At 36.8% G+C, this 18,652-nt stretch overlaps 1 protein-coding gene across 2 annotated transcripts; it reads left to right on the forward strand.

Annotated features, from left to right (window-relative positions):
* Nucleotides 1–438: 438 nt before the first annotated feature.
* On the forward strand, nt 439–18,263 carry LOC120254995 (alanine--tRNA ligase, chloroplastic/mitochondrial-like). Of its 2 annotated transcripts, none has more exons than XM_039262932.1 (5): nt 439–618; nt 2,335–2,454; nt 2,535–2,737; nt 15,018–15,240; nt 18,138–18,263. In XM_039262932.1, the coding sequence occupies exons 1-4, from the start codon at nt 507–509 to the stop codon at nt 15,204–15,206; spliced, it is 624 nt and encodes a 207-aa protein (XP_039118866.1). In that variant the 5' UTR covers nt 439–506; the 3' UTR covers nt 15,207–15,240; nt 18,138–18,263. The 2 variants fall into 2 exon arrangements, with proteins under 2 accessions (XP_039118866.1, XP_039118860.1); XM_039262926.1 differs by having other exon boundaries at nt 15,018–15,196; nt 18,138–18,251.
* The last annotated feature ends 389 nt before the right edge of the window (nt 18,264–18,652 follow it).

Below are 18,652 nucleotides of genomic sequence, written 5' to 3' on the forward strand. Positions count from 1 at the left end.
ACTTGAGAATGGAGAATACCTTCTGCAGGTGTTCCATGTGTTCATTCCAAGATAGCAAGGAAGGATATGTAGGCTAGGGAAAGATGGACATAAAGAAGACAAGATACAATAAGAGAGAGAGAGAAAGAGAGAAAGAGAATGTGGGAGACGTGGGAAATAACTTCTTAAACATTGTATGCTAATCTTCGATTCATATGGTAACAACTTTTGTCTTTTGCATTTTGTAATATTGTCTTTAGAAGTTAAAATTGGCCTGGCCTGCATCCAGGCGTTGGCCCAACCGCTTTATATGGGGTGGTCCACAATCCACCTCAGGAAATCCAGTCAAGAGAGGCCTAATTTTCTTAAATTTTTAAAAATTTTGGAATTATCATCAACACAAAAATTTGAAAATATTAACAACAATTTGGGGGTTTTCCCCTTCGTGAATGATAGAAACCAATAGCCCAAAACAAAACAAGTGGCCTTCACCCGCTCCTTCTCCCCGCCATTCGCACTACCGGGCAATGGAGATACTGAACCTTGTGGATGCCACCAACCCGCTCTCTTTCGCCTCTGCAGCTCCCAAGCTCCGCCGTTGCCCGATTTCCGCCGGCGGAAGTCTTCGTCCTAGCCGTGGTACTCTTCATCGCGCTAATTTGGCTTTCCCCATCTCCTTTGCTCATCTTCTATATTCCATACCAATCTATTTGAGCCCTTGTTGAAAGCTTAGTAATTCGACATATTAAACTAGGCTGGAGTTCAATTTTGGAGCTTCATACTGCACGTTGAAAATGAAGAGTGAATAACAAGTGATAAACTAAGCTTTGCATAGTTTTTGTCCCGTCAGAAAGCTTATCTTGTTGTTTAGTAGGGCGCGTCTGTCCCTTTTGTTGTTTTATTGAAGAATTTAGACATTTTTTAAAATAATTTCAGAATACAAAAATATTGGGCAGGATTGCTCGTTTTGGTATGTGAACTGTGTTATACTTAGTTTTGGTCTCTTGCAGAAGGTTTAGCTTCTTATGTAATTAATCATGTTCATTTTGCTGTGTTATTGTAGAACTTAGGCAATTTTTAAATGATTCATGAATATGAAAATATTCGGTAGGATTGCCCATTTTAGGGTGTACACTTTGTTAATAACCAATATTAGTCTCTTGCAGGAGGTTTACCTTCATATGTTGTAGGTGCATTATTGAAGAATGGGACAAATTTTAATATAATTTGTGCATATGAAAATATTGGGCAGGATTATCTATTTGAGGATGTAAAAATTAAGTTATACATGGTTTAAGTCTCTACATAAAGTTAACCTTGTTATATAGTTGAGCATGCCAGTCGTTCTACTGTATTGTGGAAGAATATAAAACATTTCAAAAAAATAATTTGTGGATATGATATTATTGGCAATATTATCCATTTGATGATTTAAACTAAGTAAAACACTGTTTAGTCTCTGCAGAAATTTTCCCTTGCGATATAGCTGGGCATGCTATTATGCCAGCTCTACTATGTTATTGATGGATATTGAACATTAAAAAAAATTAGACTGATATTCTTGATTACGATAATCAATTTGATGATGTAAACTAAGCTATACATATTGTTAGTCCCTGCAGAAAGTTTACCTTGTTGTATAAATAGGCATGCCATTCCTTGACTGTATTTTGGAAGAATATAGAAGTTCCTTAAACTAATTTGAGAATACGGCTGTAGTGGTCAGGGTTATCCTTCCGAGGATGGTAATTACGTTTTATTTGTAATATTTCCTCAATGTATGGTTGTCCTGATGCAAGGATGGGGCAGACCAACTTTTGATCACTAGCATTGGTGGAGTACATTTTTATGATCATTTATCAGAATTGAAAGCAGAAACTAAGTTAATATCATTCCTATTCATAATTGATATTTCTGGAGACTATTTTACAATTATTTTTCATTATCCAACTGATTTGAGTGCTTGCACTGATGGTTTGAGGTTCAACTTCGCTCAAATCTTTACATGCGTTTAAGATAGTTTGACCATGATAACTCTTTGGGAATTAGTTGTGCTATTGCGTAGTGAACTTTGGTTAACGGCATTTCCGGGGGAAAAATGCCAATTTTAGAAAAAAAAAAAAATGAAAATGGAACTTTCATTGACAAGATCTTAATTTCATTGTTTTGAAATCAAACGGACTTGCTTTAGATAAGAACAGCCAAATATCTTGCTTGTTTCTATATCTTGGTATTCTCAGTAATTTCCTCTAGTAAGCTGAATTAGACCTGTGATAGACAGTAGTCATAATGTTTCAACAAAGATAATTTATATTATTTAATTTTTTCATAATATATATATATTACTCGTTATAGCTTGCAGCAACATGGGATATACCATATTTACTTGGAGAAGAACAACTAAACTTTTTTCAAGCTCTAAGTGTGATACTAGTTCTTCGAAGAAAATGAGATTCGTCATACGAAATGTATCAGGTGTACACCATTTCTTTGCACTTCATTTGAGGCATATTATAAGATGCCACTCTGAACCCTAACCTGTGATTTTATTTTAGTACGGCCTTTGGATGAGGATACAGTAGAAGGTCAAATCAAGAACAATTCTGTCAGTGGTGATGCAATACGACAATGTTTCCTTGACTTTTATGCTGCACGTGGTCACAAGATATTACCAAGCTCATCCCTTGTGCCTGATGACCCTACTGTTTTGCTTACTATTGCTGGGATGCTTCAGTTTAAACCTATTTTTCTTGGGAAGGTGAGTCTACTGCTGTAGGTACTTGTGAATAGTTCATGCATTTAACAATATTGACTTCATATGTTTGCGTTATACTTTTACAAGCATGAAGTCTAGGCATCGTGTCTGATATCATAATTATCATTAAACTAGATTGGTAGCATTGGTGTTATTGCACGTAGCTGTGGTTAGCATCTACAACATGCCATTTTTGCGTTGAGCTAGCAAATCATGTTGAATAACCATTCTTAAATTTGTGGCAAAGAATAATTTGAAGTCCACAATGAAAATGCTGTATGATGTACATTTATCCGAGACAATGTTCCAATAGAAAACTATGTAGCATGCTCCTTGTTGGTCGAAAATGTGATAATTAACTAATTAAAAAAAAAAGGTCACAAGGAAGACTCTTTGAAGAGTTTTCTTATGTTTTTATGATTTTGATTATTCAAAGCACACAATTTATACTAGAAATATGACTTGATTTAAGAAAAGAATCACTTGAACCATCCAAACATGACAGAATTTATTGAGAGAAAGAGTCTATTAGAGTAAGTAATAGTCCCACATCAGTTAATTTGAAAAATATGGATTTGAATATATTAGCCTAAGTTTCTCATCCTATCGGCTTAAGTTTCAAGGTTGAATTAAGCCATATAATACGTTTGGTTTGTATCTAACATAGTATCAAAGCTTGATTTGTTTGATTTGTTAGCAACGTGGCTAGCTAAAATGGACTAGCATGTAACAAGGTGCGTATTAGAGTAACTAATAGTCCTACATTGGTTAAGCTTTTGGGTTGAATTTGATCCAAATAATATGCTTGGTTTGCATCTAATAGAGTCTACCAATAATGCCTTATGGTTTTTGTTCTATTATAATTATTGAAGCACCAATTGTAGGAATAATTTTTGAGGTGCAATGTCCCAATGGGCTTTTTTTGTCTAAGAATAGGTTGTCTAGAGTAAAAGTAATGCATTCAAAAATTGTGTTGAACTCGGTATTTTGGTGCATTTGAAGACAAGATTAGGAGGTAGACCCCTTGTAGGAATAATTATAGTAGGAAGAGTTGGTTAAATGAAATAAATGCTTTATGTTAATATTTATTTATAAATGTGAAAAAGGATGAAATATGAAAAAAAAAAGGGATGAACTCTCTTTTTTAATTGTTGATTATGCTTAATTATGTGTATATATACACCGTACATTATCTTTGTATAGAAAATTAGAAAAATAAGAAACAATAAAACGGAATAAATGCAGGAACAAAAACGAAATTCCAAAAATGGATCTCCATATCAAGGGATTTCCGTAGCTTATTCCCTTTATTCAAGGATTACAAGTTAGAAATTATCCTAAAATAGTTGTCGCCGGTTTTCCAACACTTCACGTCATGCTGTTGAAGAATTCGACATAATCACTTAGAAGTCATGACCATTAAGTCCCTTTGTAAACACATTTGCAAGTTGCTTCTTTGTTGGCATATAGAGAGTGCAAATCAGCTTGTTGTCTAACTTCTTCTTTATAAAATGTTTGTCGATCTTGATGTGTTTTGTCATGTCATGATGTACTAGATGATGAGCAATATTGATGCAGACTCACTGTCACAGTATAGCCTCATAGGCTCCTTCCATTTTATCTCGAGGTCTCCAAAGATAATCTTCAACCATAATAGTTCACAAGCACACCTTAAACCATACCCTTTACTCCGTTTTTGCACTTGATTGAGCTACTACATTTTGTTTCTTACTACTCAACATAACGAGATTACCACCTAAGAATGTGTAGTAACTTATTGTGGAATGTTTATTAGATAGAGATCCTTTGTAATCTGCATCAATGTAGGCTTCAAGAACTATCCTTTCACTCTTCTTGAATAAAATTATTTTTCCTAGATTAGCTTTAGGTAGTGGAGAATCTGGTTTGCATCTTGTTTATGAACTTTCTTAGGGTTGTGCATTAAATGACTTACTACACTTACAGCATATGTAATGTCCGGCTGAGTGTAAGCTAAATATATAAGTTTCCCAACCAATTTTTGGCACCTTTCCTTGTCTACTACCTTACCAGCATCTGCCTCTCCAAGTTTGATATTGGGATTTATCAGTGTTGAAGCAGGGTTACTTGCTAACTTACTAGTTTCTCTCAATAGATCAACTATATACTTCTATTGGAAAATGAAGATATCTTGGCGAGAACATGCTACTTCTATACCGAGGAAGTATTTCATCCTCCTCAAGTCTTTTATCTCAAATTCCTTTGCTAAGCAATTCTTTAAGGTCTCTTTTACTTTCTCATCGTTCCTAGTAATAATTATGTCATTGACATACATCTGAAGAACTGTAATTTCCCCTGAAGCCGTATGTTTCACAAACAAATTATGATCACCTTGACTTTCCTTATACCTAGTAACCCAGTGTTTAGCATCACTTTTGTAAACATGTCGAAGCGAGCTCTTAAAGACTTCTTCAATACGTATAATGCCTTTTTCAGTTTGCAAACCTTATTCCTCATAATTTCTCCTCCAAAGCCCGGTGGAATCTCCATGTATGTCTCCTCCTCCATATCACCATGAAGAATTGCATTTTTCACATCAAACTGTTTTAAGGCCTTGTTTGGATAGGCTTTTGGAAAACCCAGAAGTGCTTTTTTATAAGTTAAGCACTTCTGGGTTCCAAAAATGTTGTTCGTATTGGCTTTTCTGAAAAAACAGAAGCTGTAAAAGAAACTGAAAAACAGTTTTTTTCAAAAGTTAGTCATGACCAGCTTATGAAAAAAGCTGTTTTTTAGCTTATTTTTACAGCTTCTGCTTCTACATATAAGCTAATCCAAACAGAAAATACAAAATGCTTAACTTACTCTGGAGAAGCACTTTTTTTAGAAGCACTACTACTAAACTAAAAAAAAGTATTTTTTTTATAAGACAATCCAAACAAGGCCTAAATCTTAATTGAAGTTTGCAGCTAATTAGAATCCTTATTGTGTTTAGCTTGGCCACTTGTGCAAATATCTCTTGAAAGTCTACTTCAAAGGTTTGTGTGTGTTCCTTAGAAACCAACCTTGTTTTGTTTCTTTTGACAAATCCATCTAATTTGTGCTTCATGGCAAACACCCATTTGCATCCCACTCCTCTTTTATTTTGTGGCATCTTCATGATTTCCCACATTTTTTCTTTCTCAAGTGCCTCCATCTTTACTCCTGTGACTTTTCCCCACTTCTCATTAGATAATGGTTCAGATAAAGTACTAGGAATTGGAATGGTGTTTAAGTTTGCTATGCAACTTCTGTGAGATGGAGAAAATTTTTGAAAAGGCACTGATTTAGCCAATGGATACCTTAGGTGTTTAGTGCATTATCATGTCCTTTTTCTTAGAGCAATAGGTAGATCATAATCATATGGAATAGGAGAATGAATTAAGTTTGTGCATACCTCATTTTGAGCTTCCTCAAAAGTGACATCAATAGATATGTATAATCTTCGTGTAGACGGGTGATAACACTTGTAGCCTTTTTGTATTAGAGAATACTCGATAAATACACACTTAATTGCTTGTGGATCTAATTTACTTATGTTATGGTTAGACACATAAACGTATGCAGGATAACCAATGATTTGAGCGGTGGGATTATTTGTGGTTCAAACATTAGGATAAAACTGGGAGAAGTTGCATGAGGGTTCAATTGCCCAAGACCTTAGAGGGTAGTTGGTTTATAATGTAGGCTGTATCGAGGGCGACTTTCCCTCGATATGATTTGGGAACTTGATTTTGGAAAAACAAGGCATGGGTTGTCTCTAGTAAGTGATAATTTTTCCCCTTAACAACTCCATTTTGTTGATGACTATCTATGCTAAATGACCCAAGAATTATCCTTTTTCTTGTAGAAAATATGATGAAAGAAACTGGTTAAAATAATCCCTTGCATCATCAGATTAGACCTGTTTTTTGCCACAAAATTGGGTTTTTATCATCGAAATAAAGTTTGGAAGGATAGTGCTTACATCATCTTTATGTTTAAGGAGGAAAATCCATAGAAATGTAGTGCAATCATCTATGAAAAACAAACCACCGAGCTCCTATAATATTGGGTGTTGGAAATATAGTACCACATCGGTTGTGTGATAGAAGTGTAATGGGTTTATATATAGGTATAGGGGTTGAGCCACCAAGTTTTATCACACAACCGATGTGGTACTAGACTTAGTAGCTCAACCCCTATACCTATATATAAAGCCATTACACTTCTATCACACAACCGATGTCAGTATTATATTTCAACACTCTTTCCTCAAGTTCAACTCGATCGAACTTGCTCGCACTTGACACGAGGTCCTGCTTACCGTGACTAGTACACTACTTTGTGTCCTCGTAGGTCCTACACACATGATGGGTCCCACATATGGACTCAGTACACTACTTGTGTCTCGTAAAGTTCTACACACAATGGACTCAGTACACCACTTGTGTAAATATATATCGGGTCTCCATTATACTGCTCGTGACACCATGTTAGATTTTATATTTTTGAGACTAGTGGATCTCTATATGGTCTATATGGGCTAGGGAGTCTTACACCAAAAGAGTCTCAAGACTTAGCTGACTCAACCCCTCATACCCATATATAGACCCATTACACTTCTAGTCACTGAGATCGATGTGGTATTATATTTCAATTTTGGAAATATAGACCACATCTGACGTGTCGACTCACGTGCCTGTCAGGGTGTAGGCACGAAAGCCCCATGTACCACTAGGTCCTCAAGGCTTCCATTTCCTCATCTCATTGGCTTCCCGCCATCGTGGAAGCGAGCATGCATCCCGGTAGTTCCCGGGATCGACTCAGCAGACAAGGAAAGCGCAAATGTGCGGAAGGACGGGTGAAGATTATTATAAGAAACAAAAAGTGAGATGGGATGTTTGGTACAAGAACGAATACTCTAGGAAAGACAATGGGAAGTTCAAGAGACTGGGTCTACACCATCCAGGGGAGCACCCTGGAGGAGGCGAATCTGGCTGTGGTACATGTTGCGATAGGGGTGGTAATGGACGGGAATCCCCTCGATCCTCGCTGGGGACCCGACCCGGACGGGATGCGGATTCCCTCAATCCCTTCCCCCATGAGGGCGGGGACGGGGGCCAATCCGTCCCCGTTTCCTAAATGGGGATGGGGACGGGGAATGCTCTCCCCGCCCCTTGGGGATCCCGACCCGATTAAAAAATATATATATATATATATTGTGTGTATTTATGTATAATTTTTCCAACATTAAAAAATTCAATGGGCTAGGTAATAATTTAAAAAACTCTAATTTTAATTTAATTTAATTGTGCTAATCACATAAACTATTTATTTTAAACTAATAACAATTAAAATTAGATATTAAAGTCCTATGTTAAGTAGTTTTGATCTTATCATAATTTTATGTATATATTTATGTTGAGTTGTTTTTATGTTCCGATATGTAATAATTTTTTTACAACTAGAGAATCCCCGTGGGGATCTCCGCTGGGAGGGAATCCCCGCAGGGATGGGGATGGGAAAGAGAATTCCCCCCGTCGGGGAATCGGGAATGGGGAATCCCCGTCCCCGCTATAGACGGGGACGGGGAGGGGCATCCCTGCCCCCGCCCTCGCCCCGCCTCGTTACCACCCCTAGTTGGCGGCGATGATAAACTTGTCCAAAACGGCCATCATTTGGATCTACTAGAGGAGGCGTCACACTAGGCACATGCATAGGTTGAGTAACCGAAACAGGAATAGGGAGAACAATATCGCACGATGTGAGTCAACAACGCGACATCCATGTATTACAGTACATCTCCGACTCAGTCGGGTGGTACAAACGATATCCATGTTGGGTGCGGACAATATCCGACAAAGACACATTTAAGTCGCACGGCATAATCTTATCCAAAACCAGAGTTAAACCTCGAACAAAAACCAACACAACCAAAAACACGAGAAGACAAGCTGAAACAATTCAAGATCGTGTGAAGACGACGATGAGGGACCTCTCCTAGGTGCGCAAGCATACTGATTAATAAGATATAACGCAGCTTAAGATAACATCGTGACCACAAATACCTAGGGACATTACGCCTCACTAAGAGAGTGCGTCGAACATCTAAGATGCTGACGATGCTTTCGCTCAAACGAACCCTATTCTCGACGAGAGGTGCCAGGACAGAGTGGTTTGATTTGAATAATCCTCAAGGGACTATTATAAAGAATTTACACTGAAGATACAAATTCTAAAGCATTATCGAGATGCAGCGAAGACATTTCGATAATAGTGGAGGAAAACGCGATTTTAGTACTTTCCAAAATAAATATTTCAAGGGCATCAACAATAGATCGACGGTCTTTTAACAAATATACCCACGACACTCGGGATCATTAACAAACACAACATAGTGATGATTACCTGGGAAATTGGGATCTGCGACTCGAAAGGTCCCCAAATATCGCAATGAACTAGATCAAACGACGATCGACTGAAGCGGCACTAGAGTAGAGCACGTTTGGAGTGGCGGCGTGATGCTGTTGCTTAACCGACACGACTCACATTGAGACGACTCGATTCAGGCCGAGGCAGTAGCCCGCAGCATCTGACAAGAAGGACGACCCGATCTACGAGCCAGCATATGAAGTGAGCGACGACTGGTGTCCAGAAATAGAAGTTGCTGACCACTGAGGAACATCGTCACGCGACCAGCGTGTAGCACGCCGTCATCACGATTACGCCCAACCAACTTCATAACTTCCCTCAGTCGCATCACAGAAAGTGCAGATGAAAAGGGAAAGAAAGTGGCACTGCGCGAAATCACACTGCATTTAGTGATCGTGAGAAAGCGGAGAGCAAGCGTTGATAGGAAAATCCGGTACAGAGAACGTTAGTTGGTTTAAGTCGAGAGGGAGCACGCGCGACAACCTTCTCGACAGCTAAGCAAGATCGCACTCCACGAATCGTCACGTGAGCAGCAGGATGGGAGAAAGATTTTAAAAAGATTTTGTACACAGTCAGGAGTGAGGCGCCGTTTGAATCGATAATCCAGGGACTGCCCTCACAGGCAGAAAGGCGTGCACCTAAGGAAATAGGAGAAGACGACTGGCATGAGCAGTGCGACAGGCTGGGCGTCAGAGTCGACGGAGGCAGGTGATGAGCTGACACTAAGTAGGTAGACGGATAAAGCTGACTACATACTAGTATTGACCATTCTTTGGCACCATGCTTATCGACAACAGCGATTCTCGGTGTGGCCCGTCCGAAGTCCGACAAAAATGCACAAACTACAGCAGTGCCGAGCATGAACAACCTCGACCACGAGGAGGGCGGACTTTACCACTGCGAGACTAAGACAGCAAGCAGCGAGACAACGTCCTCGACAACCAGACAAGGGCATCATTTGGTGAGGATGAGACGATCACTGTGTTTCCCGTGCAACACGGGAACAACGAGAGATGAGGCGTGCGTGGAGAATGAAGGCTAGGGGTTTAGAGTGCGGCGGCGAGTGTGAAAGAGGTGTAATGGGAACATATATCCCATAAGTATAGGGGTTGAGCAACTCAAGTCTTGAGAATGGTGTAAGACTCACGAGATATAAAAACTATATAGAGACCTTAGTACCAAAAATATAAAATCTAACATTGGGAATTCTAGAAGGGCCCCATATATCATTGTGAATCGGTAGGAGACTTGCCATGTCTGTCATCGGAGTGAAACTCATGCACATGTTGAACAAGATTCACCATACATTGTTGCTAGATTTTATGTTTGCTGCTGGTGGGCGCTGCTGCTGGATATAGCTTTTAAAGTGAGTTTTACGCAGGGCCTCAAAGACTCTAGCCGCTCAACGTCTATCAGCCTATAGATAGTCCACACACACTTCTATTACACAGACGATGTGGTACGAAAGAGTTTTCCAGCTTTCGTTAACTCGAGTTCGGCTCGTCGATACTTGAGCAGGACTTGTACACGAGATGCATTTCACACGCGACTTGCCACACCACTTGTCGTCTCGGAGGTCCTACATGGACATCATACACACATGCACTTGTACCACATCGGCGCCTCAACGAGTATCTAATCACCACGTTAGAGTTTCTTTATATATTTTGCTAGCATGCGCGCAGCCCATATGCTGCGCTACAATATGAGACGGTCCAATGTAGCACCCATTTAGTACACTAAATACTCTGGCGTGAGTCAGGAAAATGGTGCCCACCCACGCCAGACGAGGCATGTGTGTACGACTTCCACGTGTGCTGTAGCACCTCGCGCATGTGGCCGTCAGGCGCTGACACAGTCCATGCTGAGCAATCTGGGTTTGTCACGACGCAAGTTCGACCGAGTTGAAGATCTTTGGTGGCGCACATCGACGGTAGAGATGTAACGTCTATACATATGAGTACAGAGGTCGAGCCAGCTGAGTCTCAGAGCTTTTGGTGCTGCAAACCCTGCATATATAAAGTTCGTACAAGCGCCCACGAAAGTAGCAAAAGGAAATATAAAATCTAACATACATCATAATGAAAATCCTTAACATTTAACACCTTTAAACAAAAAGGAACATTATCTTTAAAACAGTAAATAAATGAAGGATGGCTAAACAAAAATGATGACGCCAAATGACATCGTTATGAGAAACAGAAAATGAAGACTTTCGGAAAACATGCCTGATGGTAGGAGAGTGCAAAGCCAATGCATCTAGCTAGTAGAGGCCGTACTTTTCCTTGGCAAGTCCAATCCTCTTCCTCAAAACCTGATCTCGAAATATACATGTTAGATTTTATGTTTTGTACTAGTGGGCCTTATATGGGTGCTGCATAAACTTAGGAGTCTTACACTAAAAAGTCTCAAGATTTAGTGGCTTAACCCCTATATCTATATATAAACCCATTACATTTCTATCACACAACCGATGTGGGACTATATTTCCAACAATACACTAAGAAGGTAATAGACAAGGCATTATAGTTCATATCACAAGTTGTTTGTGAATAGACAAAAGGTTGGTGGACACTTTTGGAACTTGAAGAACATCTTATAATAACAAGGGCAGACTCAATTGAATGTGGCATACACTAGCCACCGCTGTAATTGAACCATTGGCAACAACGATTTTTCAATTGCTAGGCAAGGTTTAAAAAGGCGAAAGGCGTATTTGAGGCGTTTTGCTTTTATGAGGCGAGGTGTAAGCCTCGAGGCGGTCTAAGGCGTAAGCCTCAACAAAAAACTGAAAATTATAAATAATAAATTAATAATTGATAAAATAGGATTGGAGATAATTATCAATTATCATTAAAAATAATTATTTATATAATAAATTATCAAGAAAATATTTTTAAATAATTTGTAGATAATTAATAAAGAATAATAGTTAATTTTTATTAATCATTAGTGTTAAATTAATATTTAAATTATACATATTTTTTTAATATTTTTAAAAATTTTTGTAATTAAAATATATATGGAATAATCTGTCATTATTAAAATATATAATTTGTAATTAATTATTATTTTAGATTAATCTCAGCCATTGGTGATTTGATGATGGTTAAGAAAACCCTAGCCTCTAATGTAAAGTTTCTTTTCTCTCATCCCATCCACCCATCGCCGCCACAACCGAAAGTCACCACCGCCAACTCAAAGCCATCCTCCCACCACCACCGGCATCCTTTTTTCGCAACCGTTTGAATTCTCTTCGGATTCCTCAACCACCACTTTCTTTTCTTCTTTTCATGGGGTGTACGCCTCTTCCTCCTCGAGGTGATGAGTCTCGAGGCGAGCGCCTCGCCAGGTTAAGGCGTAGGTTCCGCCACCGGCCATAGGGGCGTGCGCCTTGAGGCAAGCAGCCAGCGCCTCACCTCGTTCGCCTTTTTAAACCATGTTGCTAGGACAAGGTGAGTATGCTGTAAAGTGGACTGAGGACTGTGTCATGTGATTTGAGGCCCATGAGTCAATGACCCAAGTATCTTGGATAAAGTTATAGGAGGCTAATGAACAAGTGGCACTATGCTGCTTCAGTGATCCTGATAGACTTCAAAGCTTCTTAATCTCGGCCTGATTAAAGTGGCTATTGGTTTTAGCAACCTCTAACATCATAGGATAGGGAGTGATGTGAAAAACAGCCTTGGCTATGAGGTCAACACTAGGAAAAGTAGATGACAAGAAGAGAGAACCAAGAAACCTAACAATGAAGGTCAGAAAAAAAAAAATACCAAGGCTATCAAGCCCTAGAGCTCTAATACCATGTGAAAAAGAATGAAATATGAAAGGAAAAAGAGATGAACTCTCTTTTCCTTTTCATTATGTTCAATAATGTGTATATATACTGTGCATAGAAATTTGGAAAAAATAGGAAAGAATAAAACAGAATAAAAACTCGTTAAAAACCTTCCTAAAATGGATCCCATATCAAGGGATTTCCGTAACTAATTCCCTTTATCCAATACTTACAAATCATAAATTATCTTAAAATAGCTGCCCTTTTTTTAAAAATAAACACTGTGAATTGCAAAGGAGAATGGTAAATAAAATATTTAGTGATATATTATAAATTGGATTGTCATGTGTGCAGTAAAGTGCAAAAGCTAATATCTTGATTTGGATATGATCTTGATGTAAGTAAGGGCTGGATTTCTCACAAACGTATTAAATTACCTTGCACTTTTTGATGGTGTAATGGATCTAGCCTCTTTCTTTGTTTATTCATGTAGCTTTTAGTACACCTTTTGCCAATCAAAGCTATTGTTTGATTAGGCATATGAGAATTGCTTGAGCTCTTATTTGTTTAATTTGCATTTGGGAGTCCAAATTTTAAATTAAAAATTAATAATAACATGGAATTGAGTGATATGTCAATGTAACTTGTTTAACAATTGCCATTGGTAAAAGAAACAAAGTTTCAAAATTTTTTAATACCAATAACAAGTTTTGTAAAAGCAAACAACTTGATGAGGCACTTTTGATCATCAAATTTTTTTTAATCAGGATAACTGTCAAAAAGAAGCTACAAGGGTGCCAGATTAGTGTTTCGGCCTTAATAAAGTTGTGTAGCCTGAAGATTTCTAGATATCGTATTTGATAATTATAATATTTTATAATTTAAGGTATGAATGCCTTTTGAATTAGTAAAAAGCAAAAAAGGTATCCAATTTAGCTTAATATGATACAGCATAGAAGTGTTCTTTCTAAGGAAAAAGAAAAAGAAAAAGAAATTAAAAAATTGAGTGGTTTTGTGGGTTTGCCTGAAAGTAAGATCTTTTTGTTTGTTTGGGCTTTTATTTGTGACAATAAAAAATGTGGATGTTCCATTTCTAAGTAGTATAACTTCTAAATTTCTTAAGCTGCAATTGACGAAGCATGTTTTCTTATGCAAAGCGGCTTTTAATAGCCTATGGTATAACCTCATATAAATAATACCCCTTATTGGAGGCATTGGGGCATTTACTTTACAAGGTGAATTATTTTAATCATTAAGTTCCGAGCTTCAACTTCATCTTTGATTTACAGTTCTAATGCTTTAATAAACTAGCAAAGCCAAAGCTCATCAAGAATTTGTGTACTTTTTAAATTTGTTGAACACCCATTGCTTCAAAAATGCATTTAGCCATAAGGAAACTTCTCTATGACTTTTTCGACCACTGTTTAAGTTTGAATATGATATGTTCCTCAAAGTGTGTAGATAATTTTCTTTGATAAATCTTAGTACAATAGTTGCCTTAGAACCAAATGTTAAACTTTCCTTTGGAGGAACTCCTGGCAACCAAATGCTAAAATTGGCATAGGAAGTTTGTTCCTTTGTATGCACTTTTATCCACAATTATTTCCAATTGACTATTAACCCACGATTTCTAATTAATCTCCTTATTATTGTTATCTTATAATGTTTAATTAGTTAATATTCCTTCTTTAAACATGCATTGTACGGGCAGGGTGCTTCACAGGTTTGATTAGTTTGAGCATAACCAAAAAAATTAGGTTGGGTTTTTTACCTCTGAAATGTGGTCTGGCTTTTATAAATAAATAAACGCAAATTTGATTGTTTGGAATGTCAAAAAGTAAAATTTTATTCAAATTAAAAATTTTGTGAAGACTAATCTATTCTGTTCAGGCCCATTAGGCCTGTGGTTGAATCCTACTCGAGTGCATATTCAGGTCATTCCTTCTATATTTGGCCAACCTTGAGCATATGATAGTTTGATCCTGGGTTGGTCCATTTGCAATCTTATTTGTGATAGTTGGCTGCATTATTAATTTTCAATTAGTTTGATTAATAATTTCATTGCTTAATTTGCAGGAACCTAGACATGTAGCCAGAGCTGCAACACCTCAAAGATGCATAAGGACAAATGATGTTGAAAATGTCGGTCGGACAAGCCGGCATCATACCTTTTTTGAGATGCTTGGGAACTTTAGCTTTGGTGACTACTTCAAGAGGGAAGCGATTAATTGGGCATGGGAACTTACAACTAAGGAGTATGCATAAACTTTATTCTTGATGGACCATGAAATCTAGATTGGTAAATGTAGTATTGATTAAAATTTCTTAATGCAAATATAGGCTTATGCCATAATTTGTGCTCAATATATTTGCAGAAATATAAGCTTATGTCATAATTTATGTGCTCTGTGGCATATAAAGTTCTTGATATGAAAGCCAATATAGAAAGTTTGGTTCTACATTATTCAACTTGAGGACAAGTTCAGAAATTACAATGATTTCAAATACTTACACAAAAATGTTCCCATATTATTGAATATAGTTTTCATATCCTATGTGTTTTTATCTTTGCTTTATTTGTGTGAAATAATCTTTTATTAGTTGTGTTACATAAGAGACCTAGGCTTTTATATTTAGATCCACATGTACTAGATTAATCAATGTGGGATTATTAGTTATTTATAATATGCCTTCTTGATAAATGCTATTCTATTTTAATTAGTTATGTCACGCTGCAAACAAACCAATCAACTAAGCTTTCGTACTATGTTAATGGAATTGAGGCGTAATTCAACCCAAAAGCTTAAGCTAGTGGGATGAGAAACCCAAACTTTTATGTTTATATCCATATTTACGAAATTAACTGATATGGGACTATTTGTTACTCTATTAGACTGGATTACGTTTAAATTTTGCTATTAGTAATTGAGATCCTTATCACTTTCTCCTTTTTCAATACTACTCAATTATAAGGCTTTACGTAATTGATGGTCTCTTAACAATCCCTTACCCATAAATCTTTTATTACCTATATGTATGTTAATATTTGGCACAGGTACAAGGTCCCATGTAGCTTGTGTTAAATCTAGATTGCACTAGTGGAAGTTATGTTACTTAAAACTGAGTCATTTAGTCAACCAAAACGTTCGCACTGTTTTCCAAGAAGGGTCCCCAAGGATTAGTGCAAGGTCTTAGCTATGTAAAACTATCAGTAATAATGTCTATAAGGGAAAATTCAAATAAGAATCGTATTTTTATCTTTACAAATTCAAATAATAGATACTACAACTGGCTTCTTCTTGGATTTTTATTATTTCTAAAATCAAACAAGTATATTATAGAAAAACATCGGTGAATCAAAACAACTTTGGGTAATTGTGGGACGTGGAGTTTTGGTTGTGGGACAATGTTCGCCATTCATATCTCACTATATATGTTGCAATATGTTATATTTTAGTATATTAGGAGAGTTTATATTGGTATTAACAAATAGTATACATTTTTCAATGATATGAACTGGGCCATAGAGATCTGACTAACTTGGTGGATATAAAGCTAGCAACTGCTTTGTAGCTTCTCTTTAGCAGTCTGCTTTTCTGATCAAATCCTCCTAAGATGAAGTTCCACATTGGCGACTTAACTATGAGATCGAGTTTGAGATGATAATGACCTGAAACTAGAGGTTTTTTTTTTTTAAAAAAAAGAGGATATCAGAAATAAACAGTCAAGATACTTCATGGGAGGCATTCAAGATTTCTGTTCTAAAACTGTTAAAAAAAGTGACAAATCTTTGTCCCTCATGGTGCTGGGTTTGTTCATTCCAAGTTAGGTCTGCATGCTTCTCTGTAGAGATTCTTGTTTCAATGAGTATGGCTTGAGTAATTTAGATAACAAAATGACCCATCAAACAGATACATTGTTAATCCTGACCTTTTGTTTAAAATAGATTAATTATCTAGCAATATGAGAAGATCTTTCATGGTTGACCTGACACGGACAACCCAACTCTGGGAGGCTGAATAGTTTGTGCCAGAGAAATTCAATTTATCCAAGGAGAATGGTATCAGAAAATATGTTAAAGCTAATCACAAGATCATCAGTAGTAAAAATTTGGAGAGGACCCAAGTTGGTTGTTGCACAACTTGACCTATTTGATTGCTGCTCCATTTAGACATTCCCTTTTTCTTGGGATAAGGCAAGCATCACATAGAATGTGAGAGGAGACTATGAGAGCTCTGTTCCCTGTTTGTTTTGAATCTGCTTATATTGTTAAAAGAGGTGAGAATGATCTTCCTAGTTTTGTATCTCTTTCTTTTTTGGGCACTGGGTTTAAGAGGCAGGAGAATATTTTGGCTAAGAGCTTGGCCAAGAAAAGATCCAAGCTTCAATTCCTTCAAGCATTCTGAGGATGTTCAGAACATGTTATGCTTATGACAATACAAAATTGAAGTATTCAGATGATATTTAATGAACAATAAAGATATCATACTTGACATAAATGCTTACAATTTTACTGCCATATTATGAATCTTCTTTTCGGTGATCATTTAAATATGTCATGTTAGATGCAAGCTAGACACATATCGTTTGATTGCTTAAGTTAATAGGAAGAGAACCCCAAACGTATATATTCCAATCCAAATTTACTAACTTAACTGGCATGGGACTATTAGTTACGCTGATAAACCTACATGCATTTGTTGATTATACTCATTTTTGTTAGTTCAACCAATCAAAAAAAGCACACTAACTTTGGAAATTTATTTTGCAAAATAACTTCACTCTTTTTTCTTGGCCTTTGAAAACCAAGTATGCAGAGATGTATGCCTTTATAAATGAGCACCTAGAATCATAAAAGGAACTTGTGACATGTTTACTATCATTGTTAAGATTAAAGCAACTGGTTATTTCTTTCCCCAGAATATATATTGAAAAACAATTATATTGTTCTTTGAGCCTTGGTTACAGCATGAATTTCTTTTCCTTGTAAACCATTTGATGGGCATTTGTATGCTAAACTTAAAAGAAGTTTGTTTATGACTAATAGAATTGTTCCATATATCAAACATGTTATCCTTTTCATTCCTTATTTTTCTAATTTTATGGATTTTGTCCTTGTTAGTATTTCTGAACCATAAGTTCTGCAGCTTTTCTTGATATTGTTTGCAAGTAAAACTTTTTTGCTTAATTTCTTAGGTTTGGGTTGCCTCCAGAGAGGCTGTGGGTGAGTGTCTTTGAAGATGATGATGAGGCATACTCTATCTGGCATGATGAGGTATAATGGATTAGTTGATGTTTGGAGGTCAGTTCATCATGTATCAATGTGTTCAATAATGTTAATGGAATATTTTTGCTTATTGCCCGAACATTGTGCTCCTTATGATATATTGGGCATTCAAGAAAAATTAATAAACCATTTATTTGTGGCAATACTGCAACTCTTACCTTTTGAAAGTTAACTTTATGAATAGATTTGTGGGTTGTGAGCCAATATTAAACAAGTGGAATTTAAGTTGTACAGGCTAATTTTGACTCTTCACATTTCGATAAAATAATACTGATAGGGCATACTCATCTTTGGATGCTTATACAGGCTAGAAGGAGCTACATTTATGATGTCTTAATGTTTTAACTTTTATTATTGTATTGGGGTGCTTAAAAGACCAACAAGGAAAACACACTGAAACATAAAAAATTTCTCGATCTGTGTA

This window comes from Dioscorea cayenensis, chromosome 3 (genome assembly GCF_009730915.1).
Source record: "Dioscorea cayenensis subsp. rotundata cultivar TDr96_F1 chromosome 3, TDr96_F1_v2_PseudoChromosome.rev07_lg8_w22 25.fasta, whole genome shotgun sequence".
NCBI lineage: Eukaryota > Viridiplantae > Streptophyta > Magnoliopsida > Dioscoreales > Dioscoreaceae > Dioscorea > Dioscorea cayenensis.